Genomic DNA, 24,108 nt, shown 5'->3' with positions numbered 1-24,108 from the left:
TCCCAGCGAAATAGCTTTACCATGTAGTAGGTTAAAAAACAAAAACAAAAGCAAAAACAAAACCCAACAACAAAGTCATTCTCTTCTGGCACTAATCATCTTTTTCTAAGATGTTTCATGTTCATAAGTGATCATGTGATTAAACGAGCACTTAGTTTTAGTTTGGTAATTTTTTTAATTTTGATATATTTTCTTTCAAGGACTATAAACTGAGCGGTATTTACTGTATTTTTCAATGGCAGAAAATACTTTTAAAAACTATACATGTAACTGATTTGTAAAACATTTTACCTTTACCTTCCCTGGAGTAACATCTTTAAAACACCTGTGTGTTAATATTTTGGAGGCAGGGTGATTATGAGTAAAAAAAGAGAAGGGCATGGAAGACAAATGGTTTTTACACCTTTTCCCCTTCATTCCAGTAGCACCTGAGAGATGGCCCAACCCCCAACAACCACTGATTATGTACCTGCTTGTAACTACTTGGTGCGCACATACCAGAATTGTGGATAATCTTATTAAAGGCTTATCTAGACTTCTGTGAATTTATGAGATACAAAGTCAAAGAGGCCCACTGAGAAGGCCTGACTCAGAAGACCTCAGACCACGGTCAGCTTTGAGGGCTAATTTAAACCTCATTTTCCAGGTTTGTAAATTGAGAAGAATCCTAGAATCGCTTCACAGCGCTGTGAGGATTAGATTATGCAGGTAAAAGTGTTTAAGGCAGTGCTTGGTACACAGCAGAGACTCTAAACCAGCACTGCCTACTAATAATAACTATGAATGGAGGGCTACTACCTTTGTCTGACTTAATGTGCCAGGCAGCCTAAGACTTCAGGCTTTCCTAAGAAGAGAGAAAACTGAATGTTTAAAGGGTTTGGTTAGAGATAAAGAAGTGTTTGCCAAAGGTAAACAAATAACAAGCCAACAATTTCTATTCGGAATGTATTAACACTTGCATGTGTGCAGAAAATGCACATATAAGGGTATTTTCTGAAGCATTATTTTTCACAAGAGCAACAACGAATAGGGAAAAACCTAAAAGGTGATGAAAAGGACTATAAAACAAACATCTGATAGAAAGGTAATGAAATTAAGTTGTTGTTTATATTTGCATTTCACTGATTAGGGCTGGAAAAGCATTCTATGTACATTTAACATTTTGCTTTTCTGAATAGTCTGTATCTTTTGAGTATTTTCCCAATGGAGGTTTTTTTTTTTTTTTTTTGAAGTGAATCCTCTTTGCCAGTTAAGGATTTTTAACCTTTTTTCCATTGATTTTTTTTTATCTTATTTTTTTTTAATTTTTTATTTTTTATAAACATATATTTTTATCCCCAGGGGTACAGGTCTGTGAATCACCAGGTATACACACTTCACAGCACTCACCAAAGCACATACCCTCCCCAATGTCCATAATCCCACCCCCTTCTCCCAAACCCCCTCCCCCCAGCAACCCTCAGTTTGTTTTGTGAGATTAAGAGTCACTTATGGTTTGTCTCCCTCCCGATCCATTGATTTTTTTAAAAGATCTTTGATACTTGGTCTAAAATTTTTATGCTCAATCTTTATTTTTAAATTTTTTTCTATTATGGATCCTATTCTTGATTGTCAGTCTATTTCTGATTCATTATCTTCATTATAATATTATGTAACTAAAACTATACACACACACACATAGCTATAACTACATAATATTGTTATAATAATATATAATAACTAAATCAAAGAAATTACCAAAGAATATCTCAAAGTGCCATGAGAATTACTGAATTTCATTTTACTAGATGATAATCAAAATGAGCACAGGGAAAGTGTCTGTTCAATACGTACTTAGTAAGAGGATCTAGCAGAATATCTAGCACAAAGTAGAAACTATCTGAATAAATGTGGTACATTTACATATGTTTTCTTGATTATACCTCTTGTCTCTACTGTAATTAAAGAGTGTCTGTGTGGTTTACTTCATTTCCATAATACCTCATAAAATACTTGGTGCTTAGGAGTTACTGAATGTAAAACTGCTGAATTAAATTTCAAAATGCAATGATTTCAATTATTTGTATTTCAAACTTCTAGATATTATTTTATGAAGCTAATCTAATTACCTTCAAAATCACAGACTTTAAAGATAGTAAACTGGATTTGAAACTTATGATTTTAGAGAGAGTATTCTGATTATTTCTGATTAATAACCTCTAAAAACGAGCTCTTGCATGTGTGAAAAGGTGTTGGGAGTTTCATCAATTCTGTGCCTATTCTTACTTTCCATTATGATGCCCCTCCCTAATTTCACTTCAGAGAACCTATCTGGAATACTCTGCCACCTGGATTCACAACTAATGAAATAATTCATACTTAATTATCCAACTTGAACTTCAACACAACTCCCTTCAGTAAGTACCAGAAGGCACAGTGAGTATTATTACTCATGGAGTAACATACAAAATTACAATGAATTACATTTTTGTGGTGATGGTGTTTCCCAGCTTTTGGGGAGATAGGAATTAAACCTCAAAGAGCTCATGAGCCAAAAGATCAAGTTGAGTGAACAATTTCAATCCTTCCCAAATCTCTGGGTTATCAGTTATAAATTTAAAATTAATCAGTTGTTATGGTTTAATATCTATATTCATACTAGAGACATGAAAGGTATAAAGATCAATTGTGTGTGTGTGTGTGTGCGTGTGAGCAAGCTCAAATTCTTTAATTTTCTTTCTTTTTTTTTTTTTAAAGATTTTATTTTTAAGTAATCTCTACACCCAACATGGGGTTCGAACTCATAACCCCAAGATCAAGAGTCACATTCTCAACTGAACCAGCCAGATAGCTCTCAAATTATTTCAGAAATAGTTCAAAATATACCTTAAGCAGCTCATATCTTAAAAATTAAACTTTTCTCTCAGGCACTGTGATGCCTTTCTAAGAAGGCATGCATGTGTTTCTGAATTCACTTGCTGTGCATCTGAATTGCTCTTTAGGAATCCATATTCTGCCCGAAATAACTGGTCCTTTACTATCATTTTGGAAACAAGAATGAGGCAGGACACTGCAAGGATGTTTTCCCTGTGCTCCTGCATGCTAAATAACTATAATTATATACAATGTAGGTAATCTCCTCGGTTGACTAGACCACTTCTTTGCAAAAGTCAGGGTTAGACTAGATACATGGTCTCAATCATGGATGCACATTAGAATCGCCTGGAAGCTTTACAAATTTCGGCTGCCCCTGAACAGTTGTAACAAAATCATTGGGGTCAGAGGATGGGGGAACCCAGCCGTCAAGATTTTTCTAAATTCCCAGGTGACTTTATTCTGCAGCTGAGGGTGAAAACCACTGGATTACAGGAACTCCAGTTCAACAAATTTTCCTGCATGGTGTAATTAAAGCAGACACCTTCCACTTAGATGGTGAGATTGTGTGTGTTGCAAAAGTTTAAGTAACAATGCAAAAAAAAATCACTCTGCTTGTATGAACTGAACCTATGCTGTACTTTTTTTTGTTTGTTTTCTATATGGGATGGCTTGGTAATTAAACTAATGACTACTTTTAGAGTCCACAATTAGTCAATCCATACTTCTAAACCAGCTCCACTGCCTCCAAAATAGTCTTTTAATATATACAAACAGCCTCAGAGAAGAAACTTCAAGAAACTGTTACACTGGGGAAAAAAAAATACTCAAGTTATATCTTTTAATTTGGATATACAAAAAGTTAAATTACCTCTAATTCTTAGCATATCTCATCTGTAATACAATGCAAACATGATTATTTTAAAATATTGCTCAGCTGTATATATATGCACTATGAGCAAATTTTAGTATGAAATAGATTTGCGATTGAACAACTGAGTTTGGGTCACTCCTTTTCCCTATTTTCAATGGTAATCAGTACTAGGAATTATTCAGTGGGGTGGCTTTTAGTTAACAAATATTCATAGGACTTCCTAAAAATTTTTACTGTGATTACCTATACAATGCAACTGAAGAGTAAATGTTTTAAAGTTTAGGATAATTATTTTGTGTGTTTAATTTTTTTTTGTATATTTATCATTTTGTATACTTAGGGAAATATACAGTGTATTTTTATTTTAAATTTAATGATAAAAGATAAAAAACACTTAAATAACAGTGCCAAACTTTAAATACTTCTACATATGAGAATTCATTTAATCCTCAAAATAATTGTGAAAAAGATACTATTATTGCTTTCCATTTGATAAATGGGGAAAAAGAGGCATACTGAGGGTTAATTTCTTGAGGATTACAGAGCACATGGTAGACATAGCATCCTGGGCATGCTGGCTCCAGGGTACAGGCTCCCGCTGAGCAGGGAGCCTGATGAGGGGCTCAATCCCAGGACCCTGGGATCATGACCTAAGCTAAAGGCAGATACTTAATGGTCTGAGCCACCCAGGTACACCCAGGGTACAACTCTTAAAAGAAGCCCTGCTTCTATGGTTAGAAAGGTGTTAAGACCTTATTGGTGGATTTTTAAATAAACAACAACAACAACCAAAAACTCCACAACCTGATGTGCTTTTACAATGACATTTAAATTTTGTATACTGTATCTGAAGTTCAAAGTATGGGGAATGCCATTGGGCTCTTTGCTCAGTGGGGAACCTGCCTCTCCCTCTGCCTGCTCCTCTCTCTCTGACAAATAAATAAATAAAATCTTTTAAAAAAAGTTCAAAGTATGTTCAATAATTTTACATTTCAGTGGTATTTTGATATAATACTCTTTAACTCTAAGATTTAAAGATGTATAAAAAAATAGAGTGAATTATATTGTCAACTTGGTAGGGTAGTAAGCTCTGGATCAGCACCTTATTATAGGATGTTAAATGCTTTCCCAATATGCAACTTACGCGTTTATCAATATCCCCATGCTGAAGCTGAACAAACCGAGCACTGATGGCAGCAATATAGCTCTGCTGATTGGAGAAAGCAACTCGACCAGCACCTTTCGGGTATTTTAGCTCAGGATCTGTATCAATTCCTGCATAACAAACTCCACCATACAGCCGGTCCATGATCATAGCAAGTTCCACTTGAAAAGGAAAAGAAATTCACATCAAATGTGAGAGAACACAGTAAATCAACAGTTTTTAGATAACTTTTTTAAAAAGGGAAAGTCATTAGGATAAATAGTTTTACGCTGTTTTCTAAATACAATCCTTTCACCTGCATATTGGACCCAATATGCTCTCACTACAGAATTACTTGGCAATTCTCCTCTCTCCTTTATCATCAGTTTTTCCCTCTACAAAGGATCATTCCCAATCTTAAAAAAACAAAACAAAACAAAAAACCCAAAACGAAACTCTTAATTCTGCTTTTCTCCCTCTCAGTGACTGCTTAATTTCTATATTCTTCCTTTAAAGCCAAATTGTTAAATTTTTTTTCTTCTACTACCTCATCCTTCTCTTCCCATTCCTTGTTCAACCTTTATAACTAGACTTTCATCCCTTGTTAACTCCATGTTAATTGATCATGCCACTGTCAAGTACAATGGTCAATCTACCTGGAAGCAGTACGGGAACATACGTTAACGTCTACTTTCTGCATCTGGCTTTCGGAAACATTTTTCTACTAATTTTCATCCGACTTCACAATTCCTTAGTCTTCCTTGCTGGTTCCTCTTCAACTCCTTGACTTTTCGATGTCAGAGTACTCTAAGTTTCAGTCGTAGATTTCTCTTTACACTTGTGGGCTATGGTGACTTTATCCCATGTCATGGCTTAAATACCATCTATCTGTCTTCATGTCCTAAATTCCTGTCTCCAGCCTCGGCCTCTTCTCTGGACATCGAAGTCATTGATGCAACCACCAGGAGATGGTCAACTGGAGTTGTTGTCCTGGACAACTCATACTGACATTTAATAGACCTTCACCACCTAGTTTGAAATGACACTCCTGATCTTCCAACATCCCATTAAATCTGCTCCAGTGAGTTTTTGTTAACTCAGCTGGTAAGCAATAGAAAAGATAAAGTTCCTAAGATTCTTGGCTTCAATCCTTTCTATTTTCTGTTTTCCCCACTACACATGCAATCCTATGAACCTGATTTTCTAGACCTATCTAAAATCCAATCTCCTCACCTTCATCAACTAACATCCTGTTCCAAACTCTCATTATTTTTCATCTGGATTGCGGCAATAGCCTTAACTCTTTGTTTCTGATTTACTGTCGAAACAGTAGCAAGGCCTCTCAGAACAGTAGCAAGAGTAATTCTTAGATATCAGATATAAATGGCATAACTAAAATTTCTACTTCGGAGCTCAAAATGGTACCACAAAGTTGCTTTCAAAATCAAGACCACAATTTCTCTTCTCCAGTGTTCTTTATCACAGTAGAAGGTGTGACTATCTACATAGTGGCTTAAGACTGAAAGCTGAGGTTCAGCTTTTGAGGTTACCTCATAAATTGTCTGGGACATGTTTTTCCTTTCTCTCTCACCACTGCTACCTCCAATCTAAGCTCATGTTACCTTTCTCCTGCCCTGCAAGAATGGGCTCCTAAAAGGGTCACATTATATCTCCTCAACCCAGCTGCCTCCAAAATATGTCATTAGCTACAGTTATCTAAAACTCTTCATTGGTTTCCCCTTGCTCTGAGGATAAATACTGAATTAGCTTATCAGACAGATTTATATGGTCTGACCCCTATTCACTTTTTCTATGCCTTTTTGTGTCTCTCTCCTCACTTCTTATACCCTTAGTCAGCCACTCTGGATTTCTTTCAGTTCCTCCAATGCCCTCTGCTTCCCTCCACTAAAGATCTTTGAATATGCTCTTCCCTTTGTCTGAAAACACGCTCCTCACAACCCTCCTGCCACCTCAACTCTATTCCTTCTGTTGTGTCAGCTCAAATGCAAGGATTTCTAAATATTAGACTACACCACATTCCCGTGATGTTCTTCTACTCTCTGTAGTCTTTCTTTGTAGCAGTTATATTCTGTAAGTATTTATACATGTGAATGGTTCTTTTAACGTTTTGTCCTATACTGACTGGAAAAGGATGTTCTCAGTGGTGGAAAGCACTAACACACTTCACAGGGCACAGGGAATCATAAAGCATGCTTGTACAGAGGGCATACAGGTCTGTAATTATGTTCCTGGATAACATTTCTGGTAAATCTCTAGTTTCTTGTTATTGATGAACAGTTTATTACTTATCAAAGCACTATTTAAAAAAACAAAACGTACTTCTTCAAATATCAGAGTCAACCAACATAAAATAAACAGACCCCAAATTCTTTTTAGAAGTCAGAAGTATTTGGATCCTTCTTATAGAGTCTGCTTGAAGTTTATTATTAATATTGATAGATGAGTGTCTACTTCTCCACTTACTTGACAATTTTAAGAATACTTCTCAGAATTCTGTAGGAAACAACTCTTGGAGCATAAACAATCTGCCCTTTGCCCACCCAACAGTACATAACAGCTCTGAAAAGTTTACTGAATTCATTCATATTTAATTTTTATTTTAAAGAAGCAACATTTGTTAACATTCTACTTACCAGCCCTTAATGGCCTAGGAACACCCCCAACAAAAATTGTTTTTCGAGGATCCAAAGGCTGAGAACCATCCATCACAAAATCACTATCACTTAAGTTCCAAGGACGGATCTGAACCTAGGAAGAAAATCATATCACTGTAATTGGTCTTATTCTCTTGACAGCTAATGCTACTTTGTGCCGGTTAACAGTAGTCCTTTTATTTTTCAAAATTTTGTATAGGTGGATTTGATAATACATTATTTTTTAAGCTAGATACTATAAGTTATTGGGATTTTTAAAAACTGAACTCTTAACATGGTATTTTAACTTTTTTATCATTAATTACTTCAAACCAGTTTTTTGAAAACTCGCATTTGTAGCCTAAGGTTCACATACAGTATTTACTTACTGGTTTGTCCTTAATGGTGGGACTGGAAACACACAGATAGAGTTTTCCATCTTCTTCAATACAAGCATCAATTAGTGCTTGAACTGAGCTCTCTTCTTGAAAGAGAAGGAATGCATAGCCTGTAATAACCATTAAAAATGAGGCAATATTGCAAAGGAAGTGATTTCAGCCCAAATTTCAATACTATTTAGAAAACACATGCTTTTGCAAAAGAAAAAAAAATTAACTATCAGAGAGAACCAGAATTATTAGACTTTCTATAGGAGAGCACAATATCCTATGGAATACACACAAAAACAGATACTCATTAATTAGCTATCTTATATAAAGTGCTTTCTATCCAGGGCTGTGCTAAAAAGCTTTACATAAATTATTTCATTTGATTCCCACAGCAAGTCTCTAAGACATTATTCCCATTTTATAGAAGAAAAACCTGAGGTATCCAGCAGTTAATGACTTGCCCCAAGTCAGTCACATAAGCAAGCAGTTGGTGGAGTAATTTCAAACCCAGGAGAGCCCCCAAGGTCTCCCAAGATACTGTCTTCTTCAAGAACTTGGCAGGACTAACCCCTCGATTATATTAGAAGGTTTCTAAAGAGGCCCCCAGGGTAAGACATGTTTGGTGCACAGTTTGGGCTAGAACACACTTGGAAAGGCGCAAGAATTTCCCTAAGGAAGGGGAAATAACTACAAGTCAGCATGTCAACTTCAAATTTGTACTAAGAAAACTACCTTAAGAAGACTGGAGCAAAATGGGTCCTCCAGCATGGGTCAGGACCTTAAAATCAAACTCTCTACTGGGATAAACCGTGGAACACTTCAAGTAGTCTGGAGACTATGTTTGGACTTTGGACCCAAACTCTTGCTTATTAGATGCCTGTACCTTTGGGAGATACGCCCTTCCTCCTCTCTTTGTGATAACAGATTGTCATTCTTCAAGCAGAACAGACTCCAGTATAAAAAGAAGGTATCAAAATTTATACTGGAAGTTCACCATTACATGATTATTCCTAGAAGCTGATAATTAACTGACCCCAAAACACCCCTTTCTTTGATGAGATTTCTATGCAAACAAACCCAGAGAACTGTAATCTGGTTCTAATATGAAGAAGTCATCAAGCAGGCCATGCACATCTATCTATTCCATTAGACAATGGTAAATGTGAGATCATGTTTTACACAAAAATCAAAACACATAGCTTTATTGCCAACACTGGCTGTAATTGCCACAAAGGTCTGATGTGACACAAAAGTGCTTCATTTTAAAATTATAATTCCTGATTGCATAAATAAGCCATCAAATCAACCTATGCAACAGAAACTTTCTAAGGTATGATTATGCAAGATTAAAAAAACACATTGCAGACATTTCCAACTGCTAGAAATAATTTAAATATGCTTGAAAAAATAAAAAAATGAAAACTTGTTTTAAGTGAAGGCTTTAATTTTGACACAAGTTAAAGATTTGCGAGTTGTAACTCTTTTGTAATAACAGAGGATATAAGACCAATTTACAAAATATTTTAAATTCAGTAAATTTAATGTTATTTGTGATATTAATTTTTGATATTAATGTTTTAATTTTGGTTAGTTTTAAAGTGATACTTTACATTCAATACTTTTTTTTTTTTTTTAAGATTTTGAGAGAAAAAGAGAGAGAGAGCGCATGAGGGTGGTGTTGGTGGGAGGGATAAGCAGGCTCCCACTGAGCAGGGAGCCTGACACAGGGCTTGCATCCCAGGATCCTGAGATCATGACCTGAGGCAAAGGCAGACGCTTAACTAATTGAGCCACCCAGGCACCTCTACATTGAATATTCCTACTATTAATGATTTGTGTAATTATTAGGTAAGAAATGTTTGTATCACAAAACTAATTAAGCAACATGGCAGGTAAATTACGATCTAGCTAAGGCAAACCATTAAATATTAAAATACTTTTACCAAAAACATACTGTACAGCAAACTAATACTCACATAGGGTGAACCTCATTCACTGTAAAAGAAACATATGTACACATGTGGCTCCATCTCCAAGGGCTCATGTCGCTGCCTTAATTACAAGGGAGCTTCACTAACTGGATGCTTTGTGCATCAGTGTTTCCAAACCATGGAAGATGAATTACAACAATGTCAAAACTGCTTAAAAGGACAAGGTTTGGAAACACTGGTCTTTGGCAATGACAATTAACTATGATTGTACCCCAAACTATGATTTGCCGGTACCGCTTTATTCAGGTCTTTTTGCTTTGTTTTCAGTTTGGGAAAATAAACTAAACATCACCACAAAAACCACAATGACAACAACAACAGCAACAAAGATAGCAACTATTCTGTTTGATTAAATTTGTGCCAACACATCTTTCTAGGCTTAGAGTCCATCATCCTGTTACATGAACAAGAGGCTCAGGCAAAAAAATGTGTACCTGTCTCCACACAAACCAATTCTCATTCCTTCCTAAAACTGTATTTCAGTTCCTCCCTGGAACTCTGTTTGACTCCTTAATGTCTATCTGGATTACACAATACCTTCAGATCTCGTTCAGAACTTCTCAGTGAACCTTTCCCACCTACTTCAGGTAAAAGGAGCTTCTATTCTATAGTATTTATAGGTGTTTTTATCATGTGTTAGTCAGTTATTATTCTGTGCATTACCAAGAGTACAAAGATGAGTAAATGCAGAGTATTACAGACTATGGGAAGAACTGGATTTTAGCAAAATCATCAGGGATTTATAGAGTTGTAAAAATGTAACATTGTAGCTGTGACAAGGGCTATGAGAGAGTGGAACAGTGCCAGGAGAGCCTACAGTAGGAGTATGTGAACCATTAGGGGCATCCTGAAAGTATCCTGTGAGCAACCAATGTTTGAACTGAGACAAATGAGGGTATGTGGATGAAGACACATCAGAAGGGCCTTAGGGCCAGTGAGAATACCATACAATAAGAGCCCTAGGCAGGAGAGAGCAAAGCCGGTTTTTGGAACCAGAAGTGAACAAGAAGTAATAGAGGCAGAAGAAACCAGAGAGGTGGGGAGGTTGGGCAGGGCAAACCATTTTTACCTTTATTCTAACTGAAAGAAACCACTGAAGGGTTTTAAGCAGATGGTCAAGAGATAGCAGTATCAGATGAGTTTTCAGAGAGATTACTCTGGCTATACTGTGGGAGAAAAACTGGAGAGAGGCAGAGGTATGGACTGACTAGTCACATTCCTGAAGTGGACCAGGATACTGGTAACTTAGGCAGGAATATTAGAAACTAATTGACATTTTTACTGAACATTCAAAAACTTTACAAGAGGCTAAGAGAGTGAAGCAATAGAAAACAGATTAAAACTCAGTTTAAAACTCAGGAACAAATTAAAGCTCAGCAACAGATTAAAACTCAGATGAACAAATGAATGTCTATATCTATATGGAGCTTATTTTCTCTCTAAACTAAGTATCAGGACGTCCAAGACCAGTAAACTCCAAATTTGGGCGAAAATTTAGAGTACATGAAGAAAGGTCCATAGCTTTAATCAGACTTTCATAGAGATCTGGGATTCAGAATCCCTGCTCAAAAGATGTTCTTGAGTCCATAAATCTAAGATCTAAAGGTATAAAACAGAAACCACTGGGTTATTCCATTTCTCTAAAATCTACATGAACTAGTAATGGAGGTACTAGAATTCTCAGTGAAAATAAGTGAGATATCCCATATAATTCATTACCAGAAATCTTTAATTAGTTTTTGTATACCAATAACTATTCTAACATGTTTCCTTTCCCAGAGCCCAAATCAGACCATTAAATAGATCTACTGGAGTCTTTTTTCCAGGTTTGAAAATTTGCTCAGCCATGAGAATAACAGGGTTTTTGTTTTACTAAAATTTTATTTCAATGATGTTCAAAGAAAAGCTTTAGCTTTTAAACCTTCCCCTTTTTATTCCCTTCAGAGAATCTGCCATTAGCAACCTGACTGGACTCACGTTTAATTCTCTCCACTCACCTCCCCTGCTCATTGTGGGCAAGGGGAACTTACCTCTTCTCCCCACTAATGGTGGCCTTGCTTTTGGTCAGATGAATGATAGTGATTTGTTATTCTTGTGATATGGTGACAAGCCATAGGGGGTATCCTAGCAGTGAGTTACTAGCACAACTAGGTATCTTCTTCACATCTGATCTCTCTATATAATGGGGTTTGGACCAGTCACTTTCTCCTCTAGCTAAATTAACCCACAAAGTAAATATTGCTCTGCTGTTATCTGTTATTGTTTGGAACACTTATGTAAGTCTGGCAATATTCTATACTATTCATGCATTTATATTTTTCTCTCACTTCAAATAGTTCTTAATTTCATTGCATAGAGGGACACTTTTTTTACATGTTGGTACCCAAGTTACTTAGAAGGATGCTTCAAACTGAAAACAAAACCTCAAAACATTCATTGATTTGAGTGTTTGAAATCACTGTCAAACCATTACAGAGAAAGAACAGCTAGTGTCTAATGGCTCTTGACTGGGTTAAAGTGAAACTATGATAGCCCTCAGATCCATTCTTGTCACTTGATGCATGTTACCAGCCTTCACAAATTACTCTCTTAGTTTTTATAGAAAGGTGTGATGATATGCAATTCTAAAAGAAAACACAAAGTAATTGGCATTGTCTTATTTGCTCTCATAAAACTGATTCCCTAGAAAATATTAACAATAAAAAATCTTACCTTTTGGTGGAAAATAGGACTTGCTTTCTGCTTTATGAGGCCAATCTACTACCAAAGGCCCAAATCTTCTGAAGCTAGCAGTTATTTCATCTTAAAAAAGTACAATAATACACATTAGAAATTAGTTTTAATACTTCATTAAAAAACCCCCATATTTATAAGTTAAAGATTTAATATTTAAAAGTACCAAGTACTCTAAGATAAACATGAAAACCGAAAACATGTCTAATATCCTTACTGACAAAATATATGAAACAGATATTTTAGCCAAAAGAAATTAATAAATTTAAGTAGCACGCTGACCAGAGCAATCAATTTAGTGTGAGTTTTAAAATTTTACCTAACGTTGTGTAGATACTAAAGGACTGATAGTATACCAAATCATAAATATTATTGGCTTGAAAAACATGCAAACATTATTTCAAGTTAAATAGAGAAACGATTACTGTTTGATAAGTAAAATCTCATAGGGAAAGAACAGGTCTGTTAAAACAAGACACAAAGAATTATCTTACTCATTAAGGTCTGACACATACCAGGTAGCTTCACTGAAACAAATACAGGTCAAATACAATGATATGCTCTAGGTTATTTCCTCGTATGAAAACCTTATTAAACTAACACTTAGGACAGGTTTCTGGATATTCGAATAATTTAAAAATTTCTCAAAGTGCAGCAAAATCCTCTTAGTTGTGAATAAGAGTGGCAGACTTCCCACAACTGTACAGACATTGGACAGTTTCATATTTTTAATCTTTACCTTGAATTATTTTCTTTTGTTATTATTACAAATGGTGACTTTTACATCTGTTCAGCTTTTAGATAACCTGAATTTCCTGTTTATGTTCTGTTTCCATTACCCTTTTGGGCTTTATTACCTCTTTCTTACCTATTTCTAACAGCCTATTTATCCTCAAGGAAATTAAACTTCTGACTGTCATGCACTGCAGGCATTTTATTTTGTGTATTTTGGTAATATGAAAATTTTAAGTTTTATTAGAAAAACTTTCTGTATGATAATCTTATTTACAAAAAAATACAATAACAATAGGCATTTTAACATATAAAAATTTTTAACTGTTTAATTACCTATTTCATATTTCAACAGGTGACAAAATATTTAGACAGAGATGGATATCTATCCTGACTGAAAATCTCAAGGTAAAAAATTCCATACCCCCATTCACATTTTATTTTAGGATTTTTTTTGTTTGTTTGTTTTGTTTGAAGCTCAAATTATCACCCTACCTTCATCAATATCTGGAGGAAGACCACCAACAAAAACTTTTCGAGAGAAGCGTTCTATTCGTTCTCCGTTTTGATGAGCTGAGTAACATGTGGGTGAATTTAAAACACCAACTTGATCATTATGACCATCATCAAGCAGACCATCATCTATTGGAAAGAGGGAAGAACGACCTAAAATATAAGAACAAATATAACTTGAATCTCAGGTATAATGATAAAGTTGGGCATTAAAACAGCAATGACAAATTCAAAGGTTTAAAACATGAAGGTGATACAGGCATAAAAAAAATAAGGGAAATTCAGATAGTTTAAGCTTTTAATTACTGGGATTCAAAAGAGAAGCAGTCTGAAGAATGACTTAGAAATAAATGTAGTCATATGACAACAATTATACTGCAAACAAACACTGGATCATTTCAATGTTTTATGGAAAGCACTAAGAATCTGATGTATGGGGACAGTTTAAACTGGATGTGTAACAGAAGAAACCTTTGAGAAATTGGTTGCAAAAGGGAAATGGCAAAGACTAAATAGATAAAAGCACATAATAAAAAGCCACTTGCAGACCACAGTTAAGTAAGGACAAAGGCAACAAATAAGACTTGCATATAAGGCTTTGAATTAATTGATTACACATGCAGATGGGGCGTCTTCAAATGTGCAAAACAGAAAAAGGCATCACCCTCTAGGACTTTGGTGCCCATCTGAGCTCACCCTTCAAGGGTGCAACCCTTTGTCCAGGGCACGTCCTATATAATTCTCTGCAGCAATCCTCATGCTACACTCCGTGGGGATCAAAAAAATAAAATGACCTGATAAAATACAGTACCCTGCTCTCAGAGAATGTACATTTAGAAAAGATAAGATCTATACATATAACTATGGCACATATCCCTAAGAAAGCTTTAAAATACTTCAGAGGAATTTTGTTGGAGGAAGGAAGTAGGCTGGCTAATAAACAGGTAATTTCTTAAATTCCCAAGTGAGACTGAATGACAATTGTGGTAAAAAGGGAAAGCTAGTGGAATTTACTCAGTGCATTAGAGAGGGTAAGATATTTCCAAATAGAAATATTTATTAGAACATGGTTTTGAGTACATTTTCCAAGTAGAAGGAGAAATATAAGAGAAAAGAAAAAAATATGAATTTAAGAAATAGGGAGTAGTCAAAATTGACTACTACATGTTGGAAATAAGGAGAGTACAAGTAATAAAACAGCTTTGAGGCTAGTCAAAATACTTAGCTTTGAATGCCAGGCTAAAGTGGATGTTTTATTTAGTGTATGGTTAAAACAAAAAACTGGATTCAGGGGCTCAAGCAAGATAATTTTACTGGTGCTTTGGGAAGACTTATAGCAAATGGGGTTAAAGTGATAAGAAATGAGCAGATCAGGAAGGATGGACAGGGAGAGAACTATAGCAGTAAAGAGTAGATAGATATCTGGGAAACAAAAGAAAAAACTAAAAGAATTAGAACATGAATGGTAAGAACCATTAACTAAATGTAAGGACAGTAAAGACCAAAAAATAGTATACAAAAGGGTAGATATGGAAGGAAACAATCAACAAAACAAGAAATATAACTCCCATCCCTTTGGAATGGGAGAGGACATTTGCAAATGACACTGACATTCTGATAAAAAGTTAGTATCCAAAATATGTAAAGAACTTATAAAACTGAATACACAAAAAAGCAATCCAGTTAAAAAATTGGCAGGACACCCAGACATTTTCCAAAGAAGACATACAGCTGGCTAACAGACACATGAAAAGTTACTTATCATCACTTGTCAGGGAAATGCAAATCAAAACTACAATAGATTATCACCTCACATAGTCAGAAAGGCTAAAATTAACAACTCAAGAAAGGACAGGTGTCAGCAAGGATACAGAAAAGGGGAACCCTCTTACACTGTTGGTGGGAATGCAAAAGGGTGCAGCCACTCTGGAAAACAGTATGGAGGATCCTCAAAAAATTTAAAAAAAAAATTAAAAATAAAACTACCCTAATGAGCCAGTAATTACAGTACTGGGTATTTGCCCAAAGGATACAAAAAAACACTGATTCAAAGGGATACATGCATCCTGATGTTTACAGAATTATCCATAATAGCCAAATCATGGAAAAAACCCGAATGTTCATCAACTGATGAATGGATAAAGATGCTGTATATCTACGTACAATGGAGTATTATTCAGTCATCATGAAGAATGAAATCTTGCCATTTGCAATGATGTGGATCGAGCTAGAGAGTATTATGCTAAATGAAGTTAGTCAGACAAAGACAAATACCGTATGACTTCACTCATGTGTGGAATTTAAGAAATAAAACAGATGAACCAGGGCAGGGGAAGAAGAAAGGCAAACCAGGAAATAGACTCTTTACTATTCAGAACAAAGTGAAAGTTGATGGTGGAGAGGTGGGCAGGGGGATGGTGAAATAATGTTGGGGATTAAGGAGGGCACCAGGGGTTGTATTTACGTGATGAATCATTAAATTTTACACCTGAAACCAATCTTATACTGTATGTTAAAAAACTGGAATTTATATAAAAGCTTGAAAGAAAAAAAGAAAAAGGGAGGGTAGGTATGTAAAGCTGCATAGGCTGGGAGGATGTTCAGAATTAAATGTAAGGGAGGAGATTGCAAATTGAGTGGAGAAAGGTAATAAGCCACATTTCTGAGAGTCAACTTTATAGAAATGGTATTTGAAGGTTCTCTGTAATATCACTGAAGACAACTCCAGAGAGAAATGATGAGGTAGCTCCTTGGTAAACTTACAAGGAAGTAACGGAACATTCAAGGAGCTCAAGAAAGGAGTGGTAAGAAAAGTATAAGAGAAGCCAAAATATTATTGCCAACACAGTGCCAAAGCAAAATGTAATAAAAGAAAAAAAAAAAGGAGCCATGCAGTAACAGTGTGAGATGTTAAGGTAATCATTTTAAAAACATGTTCAAGGACACGCACGATCTTTGAAAGTAAGCAATTTTAGGAAAGTTGGATGGGATTCATGCTACATATAATTCATTCATTTATAATGACACCAAAAGATGACTCTTTAGAAGTTTATTAGAAAAGGTAAAAGAGAAAATAAGGATGCAGAGAAATTGTTCTTCTTTCAAGATGGAATGAAAGGTGTTTTGTTTTGTTTTTTTTTTTGGATGAGGAGACAATGCATAGAATCTATAGTATATGCCTATTCAACATGAAAATGTCATCAATACATCATCTTAAAAAAATATGATACATAATGATACAAGTGATATAAACAAAGACAGCATGAAATCTGATGGCCTGCAGAAGAAAACTGGGGTTGGGATGTGAAGGAAGGGTGTTATATGCTTGTGAACTGTAGGTGGCTGGACACTGGAAGTATTTAAAGTTTTTAGCACCAAAAACAGGGAGGAAGATCCAATTTGTATAGGAATAAAGAATTATTATACAGATTCAAATTCAATTTAAATAACATGTTCACTGGGACGCCTGGGTGGCTCAGTTGGTTAAGCAGCTGCCTTCGGCTCAGGTCATGATCCCAGTGTCCTGGGATCGAGTCCCACATCGGGCTCCTTGCTCAGCAGGGAGCCTGCTTCTCCCTCTGCCTCTGCCTGCCATTCTGTCTGCCTGTGCTCGCTCTCTCACCCTCTCTCTCTGATAAATAAAATAAAATCTAAATAAATAAATAAGATGTTCACTGCTATCAGAAATAAGGACCAATGTAAAACAAAAGTCAACAGTAGTGTGATTAACTGAAAGAAAGCCCTTCAAAAGTATTTTATCTAACTATTTAACAAAATAAACCTTATCAAGATCCATTACAAATAATATTGTGTATAAGTGGTTCAACTTCTAAAGTTGGACTTTAATAATTCTATATTTTAAAAGGAATAAGATGAGACAGGAAACATGCATATTAGCTAGTTTTTAACAGAAAAATTACAAATCCAAATTTTATACTTATTTCAGATATGTCAATACATTTGAAATTATTTCACTTTCAAGTGCCCTAACACACATGTGAATTTAGCAATTCCATGAATATAATAAACAGTCTTTCTAACAGACTTTTATCTTGAGCAAAATTATAGATCATAAATATTTAGGGTCTAAATAGAAATACCAAATGCAGTGACAAAGGAAATCATTACCTAAGAGAGGTGACCCAAAAAGGTTTAAACTTTTTGTATTAACTATAGTACTATAAGCATATTCATAATATAACTACATTTTAACAATTCTATATTACTAACTATAACAGTTTTAACTATAATAAATTATAGTTAATAAAATAACTATCGAAAATCTATAATGTATATCTAAAATCTAGTAAGCAAAGCTCAGCCGAACAAAGGATGTGTAATACAAAGTCTAAGAAATAAGAAACATCACACTCTGGACATACTAACAAGAATTTTCATTACTAGGGGCACCTGGGTGGCTCAGTTGGTTAAGCATCTACCTTTGTCTCAGGTCATGATCCCTGAGTCCTGGGATCCAGCCCAGCATCTGGCTCCCTGCTCAGTGGGGAGCCTGCTTCTTCCTCTCCCTCTGACATTCCCCCTGCTTATGCTCTCTACCTCTCTGTCAAATAAATAAATAAATAAAAATCTTAAAGTTTTTGCAGGATGCTTGGGTGGTCACAGTTAAGAATCTGCCTTCAGCTCAGGTCATGATCCCAGGACCCTGGCACGGAGTCCCACATCAGGCTCCTTGCTCAGTGGGGAACCTGCTTCTCCCTCCTCCTGCTTGCCTGTAGCTCACCCTTGCTCTCTTGGATAAATACATAAATAAAATCTTTAAAAATTTTTTTTCATGACCACTTTCAAGAAGCCATATAAACTATGGAATTGAGTAGTATTTAAAAGAGAAGTTAACTGAGTATATATCAACAAAAATATCACTTTTTATCTTGCCAATTATCTTTCCCTATAACCTAAATTAATATGACTATAAAAGGAGAACCACTAAATAATGACATCTTTCATGTGTAGTACAGTTTAAACATGCTTTGTAAGAATGATACACCAAATATTTAGTGCCTGAAAACGACTGGCAATAAAGGTAAAGTTATATATGTGGGGAGAAATAAAATTTGATTATAAGATTCTATGGACTAAACTGCAACAGTTTTCAACCAAAATTAAAGTACCTTTCTCTTTTTTTTTTTTGCAAGGAAACTAAGGATGTATTTTCAGGTTTTTATACTTCAAAAGACTGAAGCGGAATGATAATGAAAACAGTATAGAATTTGTGGGAGGTAGCAAAAGCTATATACATAGAGGAAAATTTCCTTACTTAGAGAAAAAGATATAGTTTTAAATGCATATTAGAAAAGAAGAAATGCTTAGATAATCCTCGTTTTTGCCACGAAAAGATAGGAAAATAGCAAATTAAATACAAAGAGAGTAGGATGAAGGAAATAAAAAACTATAATCAATGACATACAAAATACAGACTAAGATGAAAGCAAAATCAACAAAGCCAAAAATGGCTCTTCAAAAACTTTTATAAAATTGACATAGCTCAAAGCAAGGTTTATCAAGAAAAAAAAAAAAGAAAACTCAATTTACCAATACTAAGTATGGAAAAAGGGACATCAACCAACACAGAGCCTATGTACATGAAAGACTACACTTCCTAACTAGTTTTGCAAGAAAAATACAAGAAAAGAATACTATCAACATCCCTTAGGAACATAGGAGGCAGAAATCTTAAAGAAAATCCTGATATATTGAATCTAGAAATACACACAAATGGAAAACACATCATGATTGAATGGAGTTCAACCCCAGGAATTTAAGATTGATTGAGTCAGTAAAGTGTGCCACTCTTCATCTTGGTGTTGGGAACTCGAGCCCAACGTTCGATGTAGAGCTTACTAAAACAAATAAATGAAAAAATATATAAATAAGAATATACTGATAGGAGATTAAAATTCTGCTTTGCTGGTTTGCACTTGATACAAAAATATAAGCAAAAAAATAAATTACTGTAATTCACATTAAGAAACGGAAACAGAATTATCACAATCATTTCCACGGATGTCGGAAATGCATCTGATAAAGTTCAACAGCTATTCATGATTAAAAACGTTCAGCATACTAGAAATAGGCAAGAATTTCCACAATCTGATAAAGAGCATTAAAAACCCAGATAGTTTTCAATGATAAACTATCAAAATGCGTTCCCCCTGAGGTTTGGAAGAATGTTCACTATTTCTATTCAAACTATACTGGAGGTAGAACTAGTATAGTACGATGAGAAAAACAAAGTGTCAAATACTCACAAGGCAAAAATAAAACTGTCTCTGCTAAGAACATGAAAAATTCAAAAGACTCAAACTACTAGAAATAAGTGCATTTAGCTAGGAGACAAATACAAAGTCTACTTAAAAAAATCGACTTATTTTTAGATGATAGTACTAAATGGGAAAAAGTTTAAAATAATGCCATTCCCTATATCATCAAAACTCATCAAATCCTAGGAATGAATTAAACAAGAGAAATGAAAGATCTTTACACTGAAAACAAAAATTTGCTGAGAAATTCTACAAGACTAAATAGAGAAGAATCAACATGTGACATGTACATTCTCTCTAAATTAATTATGAATTTAATACAAGTCATTCAAAATCCAAGCACATTTTGTCTTCTAAAAATTTTAAGGAAATTCTGAAATGTGTGATAAATCAAAGGATTCAGTTTTAAAAAATCATATAAAAGAATAAAGTCAGAATTATACAACCAGATTTCTAGACTTATCAGTTAGCTATGATTATTAAGAATGTACCACTGATGTTAAAAATACACAAATACCTAACTGAAACAAAATAAGAGTCCAGGAAGAGACCCACAAATTTACAATCACTTAATGTTTTCCAAGGTTATAAGCGTAGTTCACTGTGGAAAGGGATATTTTTTTCCAGTAAATGGTGATGGCCCAATGGAAATCCAGCTGGACGGGTGATAAAAAGGAACCTTGATCCCTACTCTCACATTTAAGACTTAAATGTGAAAGATAAAACAACAAAGTTGCTAGAATTTCTTCATGATAGGCAGATAGGCACTAATGAAAAAAGTAAACAACTGGACTTCCATCAGAATTAAATTCTTACCTGCTTATCAAAAGAGAGTAAAGTGAAAAGCAAGCAACTCCTAGAAAGTAGGACAAAATACATAAAGAACTCTCTTAAATGAAATGGACAAAAGACTTGTACTGAATTAAAAATGGACAGAAGACTTGTGCTGAAAGAATATAATGGATGGGGTATAAGCATATGAAAAGGTGCTCAACATCACCCTTATTTATCAGGAAGATGAAATTAGAACAATAATGAAATGTCACCTTTATGCCTATCAGGATGGGTAAAATAAAAAAGCTTAAAATACAAAGTCAGTTTTATACTCAATTTGAGTATAAAACTGGCAAACTAGTTGGTAATTTCTAATAAAGTTAAACATGCATTCCATTAACTAGCAATTCCACTCTTAGCTATACATCTAAGAGAAATGACTGCTTATGTACACACACACACACACACACAGAAAAGAAAAAGGGAATAAAAATGTTTATGGTAGTTTTTATTTATAACACGTTCCAAATGCAGTCAACTCAAATGTCTGTCCGTCCATATTTGGGAAAGGGACAAACTGTGGTATTATCTACACAATGATTCCATTCACTAATAAAAAATAAATAACTACTGATAGTAATTACCCTTCTATACAATCTTACATCTTCAATTTCCCTTTGAGATTGAAATCTGTTAGTAGTTAAAAACAATTTTTCAAATGTTTTCTTCTTTTAAAAGAAGAACTGGATATGGTTGTTCTGAATTGTTTTTTTTTTTCTCTAGATAAATAATCTTAAAGGTGAGATTTCCATGCTGTTAAAACCAGCAACAACGGATGCTGATTAACAAGCCCTACATTTAAAAAAGAATTTTAAACTATAATTATAGTTGCATTGTTTGAAGGATTAAGGTTTTCTTCCCCTCCTGTTTTTTGAAATCATCACTTGATCTTGACATCAAACACCTCATTTATATTCTCTGGCTATTGTTAAGAAAATCTTGACTCAAAATTCTTGACCATACTACAGCATAACAAGAATGAACTGTTATACAGAAATCCTACTTCAGTTATTCTAACTTAAAATGTATATACATCCATATTTGTTTGCAATATGTATGTGTAAATATACATATATTTATAACACATGCATTATATAAACATGAAAATTAATACAATGTAATACAAGATTAGGTATAACCAAGATGAGAGCAAGATTCTAACTAGGAGTTCTTTAAGAGATTTACAAAGAATGTGATAGTTTTATATAGAAAAATGTGGAGGAGAAAAAAGAGAGGACACTCTTTATAGGTAGAAAACACCTGCTTAAGCAAAAGTACAGAAACATTCCAAAGGCCATATCAAGGTAAAATATAGAAAACTGGAGACATTCTTTTAACTATGTGCTCAAAAGCCCTACTTACAAATGCAAGTAAAATATCTTATAGTAAGTTAGCCACCTAAAATGCACAATAAGAATTTTAAAGGTAAAATAGTTACAATAAAGCTTATAAAGGGAGTAATAAGAGATGAATGAGAAATGAAGGAGATGAAAAAAAAAAAAAGAATAAATGAAGATTGCCCAATCACTGACAATGAAAGAGTCTAAGATGGCTTCCACATTACCAGGGCTCTTTTATCAGGTACAAATTCCTGAGAGTAAGAAACACAGCCACTACCATACACACAGCTTACCAATATGACCCTTGTTTGTTATGGACAATTAAGATTAAAGTTACTCATTTCAAAATATTTTAATAAAGTGGATTAGAGAATTGAAACTTTTCTATATTCCCATTAAAAATGTTTACTCCACCCAATAATAAAAGTTACATGATGAGCTTCCTAAACTGAAGATGGGGCAATGAGCAGGCTGCTTGCGTGACAGGATGGTTGGCCCCAACACCTGGTTTCCTGGTGTTGGGCAGTTATGTACTACACACATGCCTGCAGTCGGAGGGGGTTTGTAAGCAATTACTAACTTTACTTTGGTGGCTATGTTAATTGTCCAAATCACAGCTATACTGACTTTTCAGATTTTGACTTTATTTTGGAAGCTCAGACTAAAAAAAATTCTCACACATCCAAAGGAGGAGGCAAGAAAGGAAAACATTTATACAAAGTTAGGCAATTTATAATTTGAATCTAAGCATAGGTCTTTGATCTCAATATGTTATCCTGTGCTTTCATTTATAAACTGTTATTCTAAAAATAAAAAAAAACTATATAAATTAAGGATGAATATGAATATTCTTCCCATCTTCTAAGATCCTAGCAGTCACTCTATTGGGGTAGAAAAATCTACCAATGTGATGGCATGATTTTTATTTAGTATGAAAGAATCAAAGAAAACCTATTAAAACAATAAAGCCAGATCCAACACTGAACTCTCTTAAGTTCCACCTGTTTAATCAGATAGAATCACTGAGACAAGGCACGCTTTTCCCAAAGAACTAAGGAAGAAGCTATAAGGTACTCTTACCACCTAAAAATATTTTGCCCCAATAATAGGCAGACAGGATGGATAAGACATTTAATTTTAATAATCAATTATAGCCTAGTATGTCTCTGTAAATTACTTTCTAGATATATTTGACAAGTTCACTGAAAAAAAATTTTTTTTTTAAAGATACTGATATGGCTGGGTATAGGTGTAGAGTAGGTAGCTGGCCCCTTCAGGGAGGAGAGGTAAGCAAATTTTTTCTGTAAAGGGACAGACAGTAAATATTTTAGACTTTGTAGGCCACACTGTTGTATATACTGTTGTAACTATTAAACTCTGCCATCACTGTGGCTCCAAAGCAACCAGACAAAAAGTGAATGGGCATCTCTGTGTTCTAATAAAACATTGTTTATAGTTTAGAAGTTAGCCTGTAGGCCAGTTTGCTAACCTCTGTCTTCCAGTATTACTCTTTTTTTTTTTTTCATGCTTTGGAGATTTTACCCATTCTCTGACAGTTATCCAAAGTATTTATCAAAGATAAAGAATGTCAGCATTGATTTCATCATAAAAGGATTTGATAGTGGTGATACTTAGGGGTCATACCCTTATTCTGACTACTTCACAAGACTTAGAGTCAAACAAATTTGAATGAAATCTAAGCAAATCAGAAAATCCTGGGTCAATTTTAAAGCAATATATGGTGTAATGTATTATTAATAATTCCTTGTTTAT

General features: G+C 34.5%; 1 protein-coding gene across 6 annotated transcripts in view; it reads right to left on the bottom strand.

Moving 5' to 3' along the window:
• CPEB2 (cytoplasmic polyadenylation element binding protein 2) overlaps positions 1–24,108 on the bottom strand; it is a 71,475-nt gene that overhangs the window by 4,146 nt on the left and 43,221 nt on the right. For all 6 annotated transcript variants that reach the window (XM_059381132.1, XM_059381140.1, XM_059381149.1 and 3 more), the window contains 5 exons: positions 13,866–14,036; positions 12,618–12,707; positions 7,915–8,033; positions 7,526–7,640; positions 4,872–5,053 (listed from right to left, as the gene is read on the bottom strand). In XM_059381132.1, the coding sequence (XP_059237115.1) occupies positions 4,872–5,053; positions 7,526–7,640; positions 7,915–8,033; positions 12,618–12,707; positions 13,866–14,036 (677 nt within the window). The remainder of the gene's footprint in view (positions 1–4,871; positions 5,054–7,525; positions 7,641–7,914; positions 8,034–12,617; positions 12,708–13,865; positions 14,037–24,108) is intronic.

The sequence above is a fragment of the Mustela nigripes genome, chromosome 1 (genome assembly GCF_022355385.1).
Source record: "Mustela nigripes isolate SB6536 chromosome 1, MUSNIG.SB6536, whole genome shotgun sequence".
In the NCBI taxonomy this organism is placed as follows: Eukaryota; Metazoa; Chordata; class Mammalia; order Carnivora; family Mustelidae; genus Mustela; species Mustela nigripes.
This window is presented reverse-complemented; position numbering and strand designations above follow the sequence as displayed.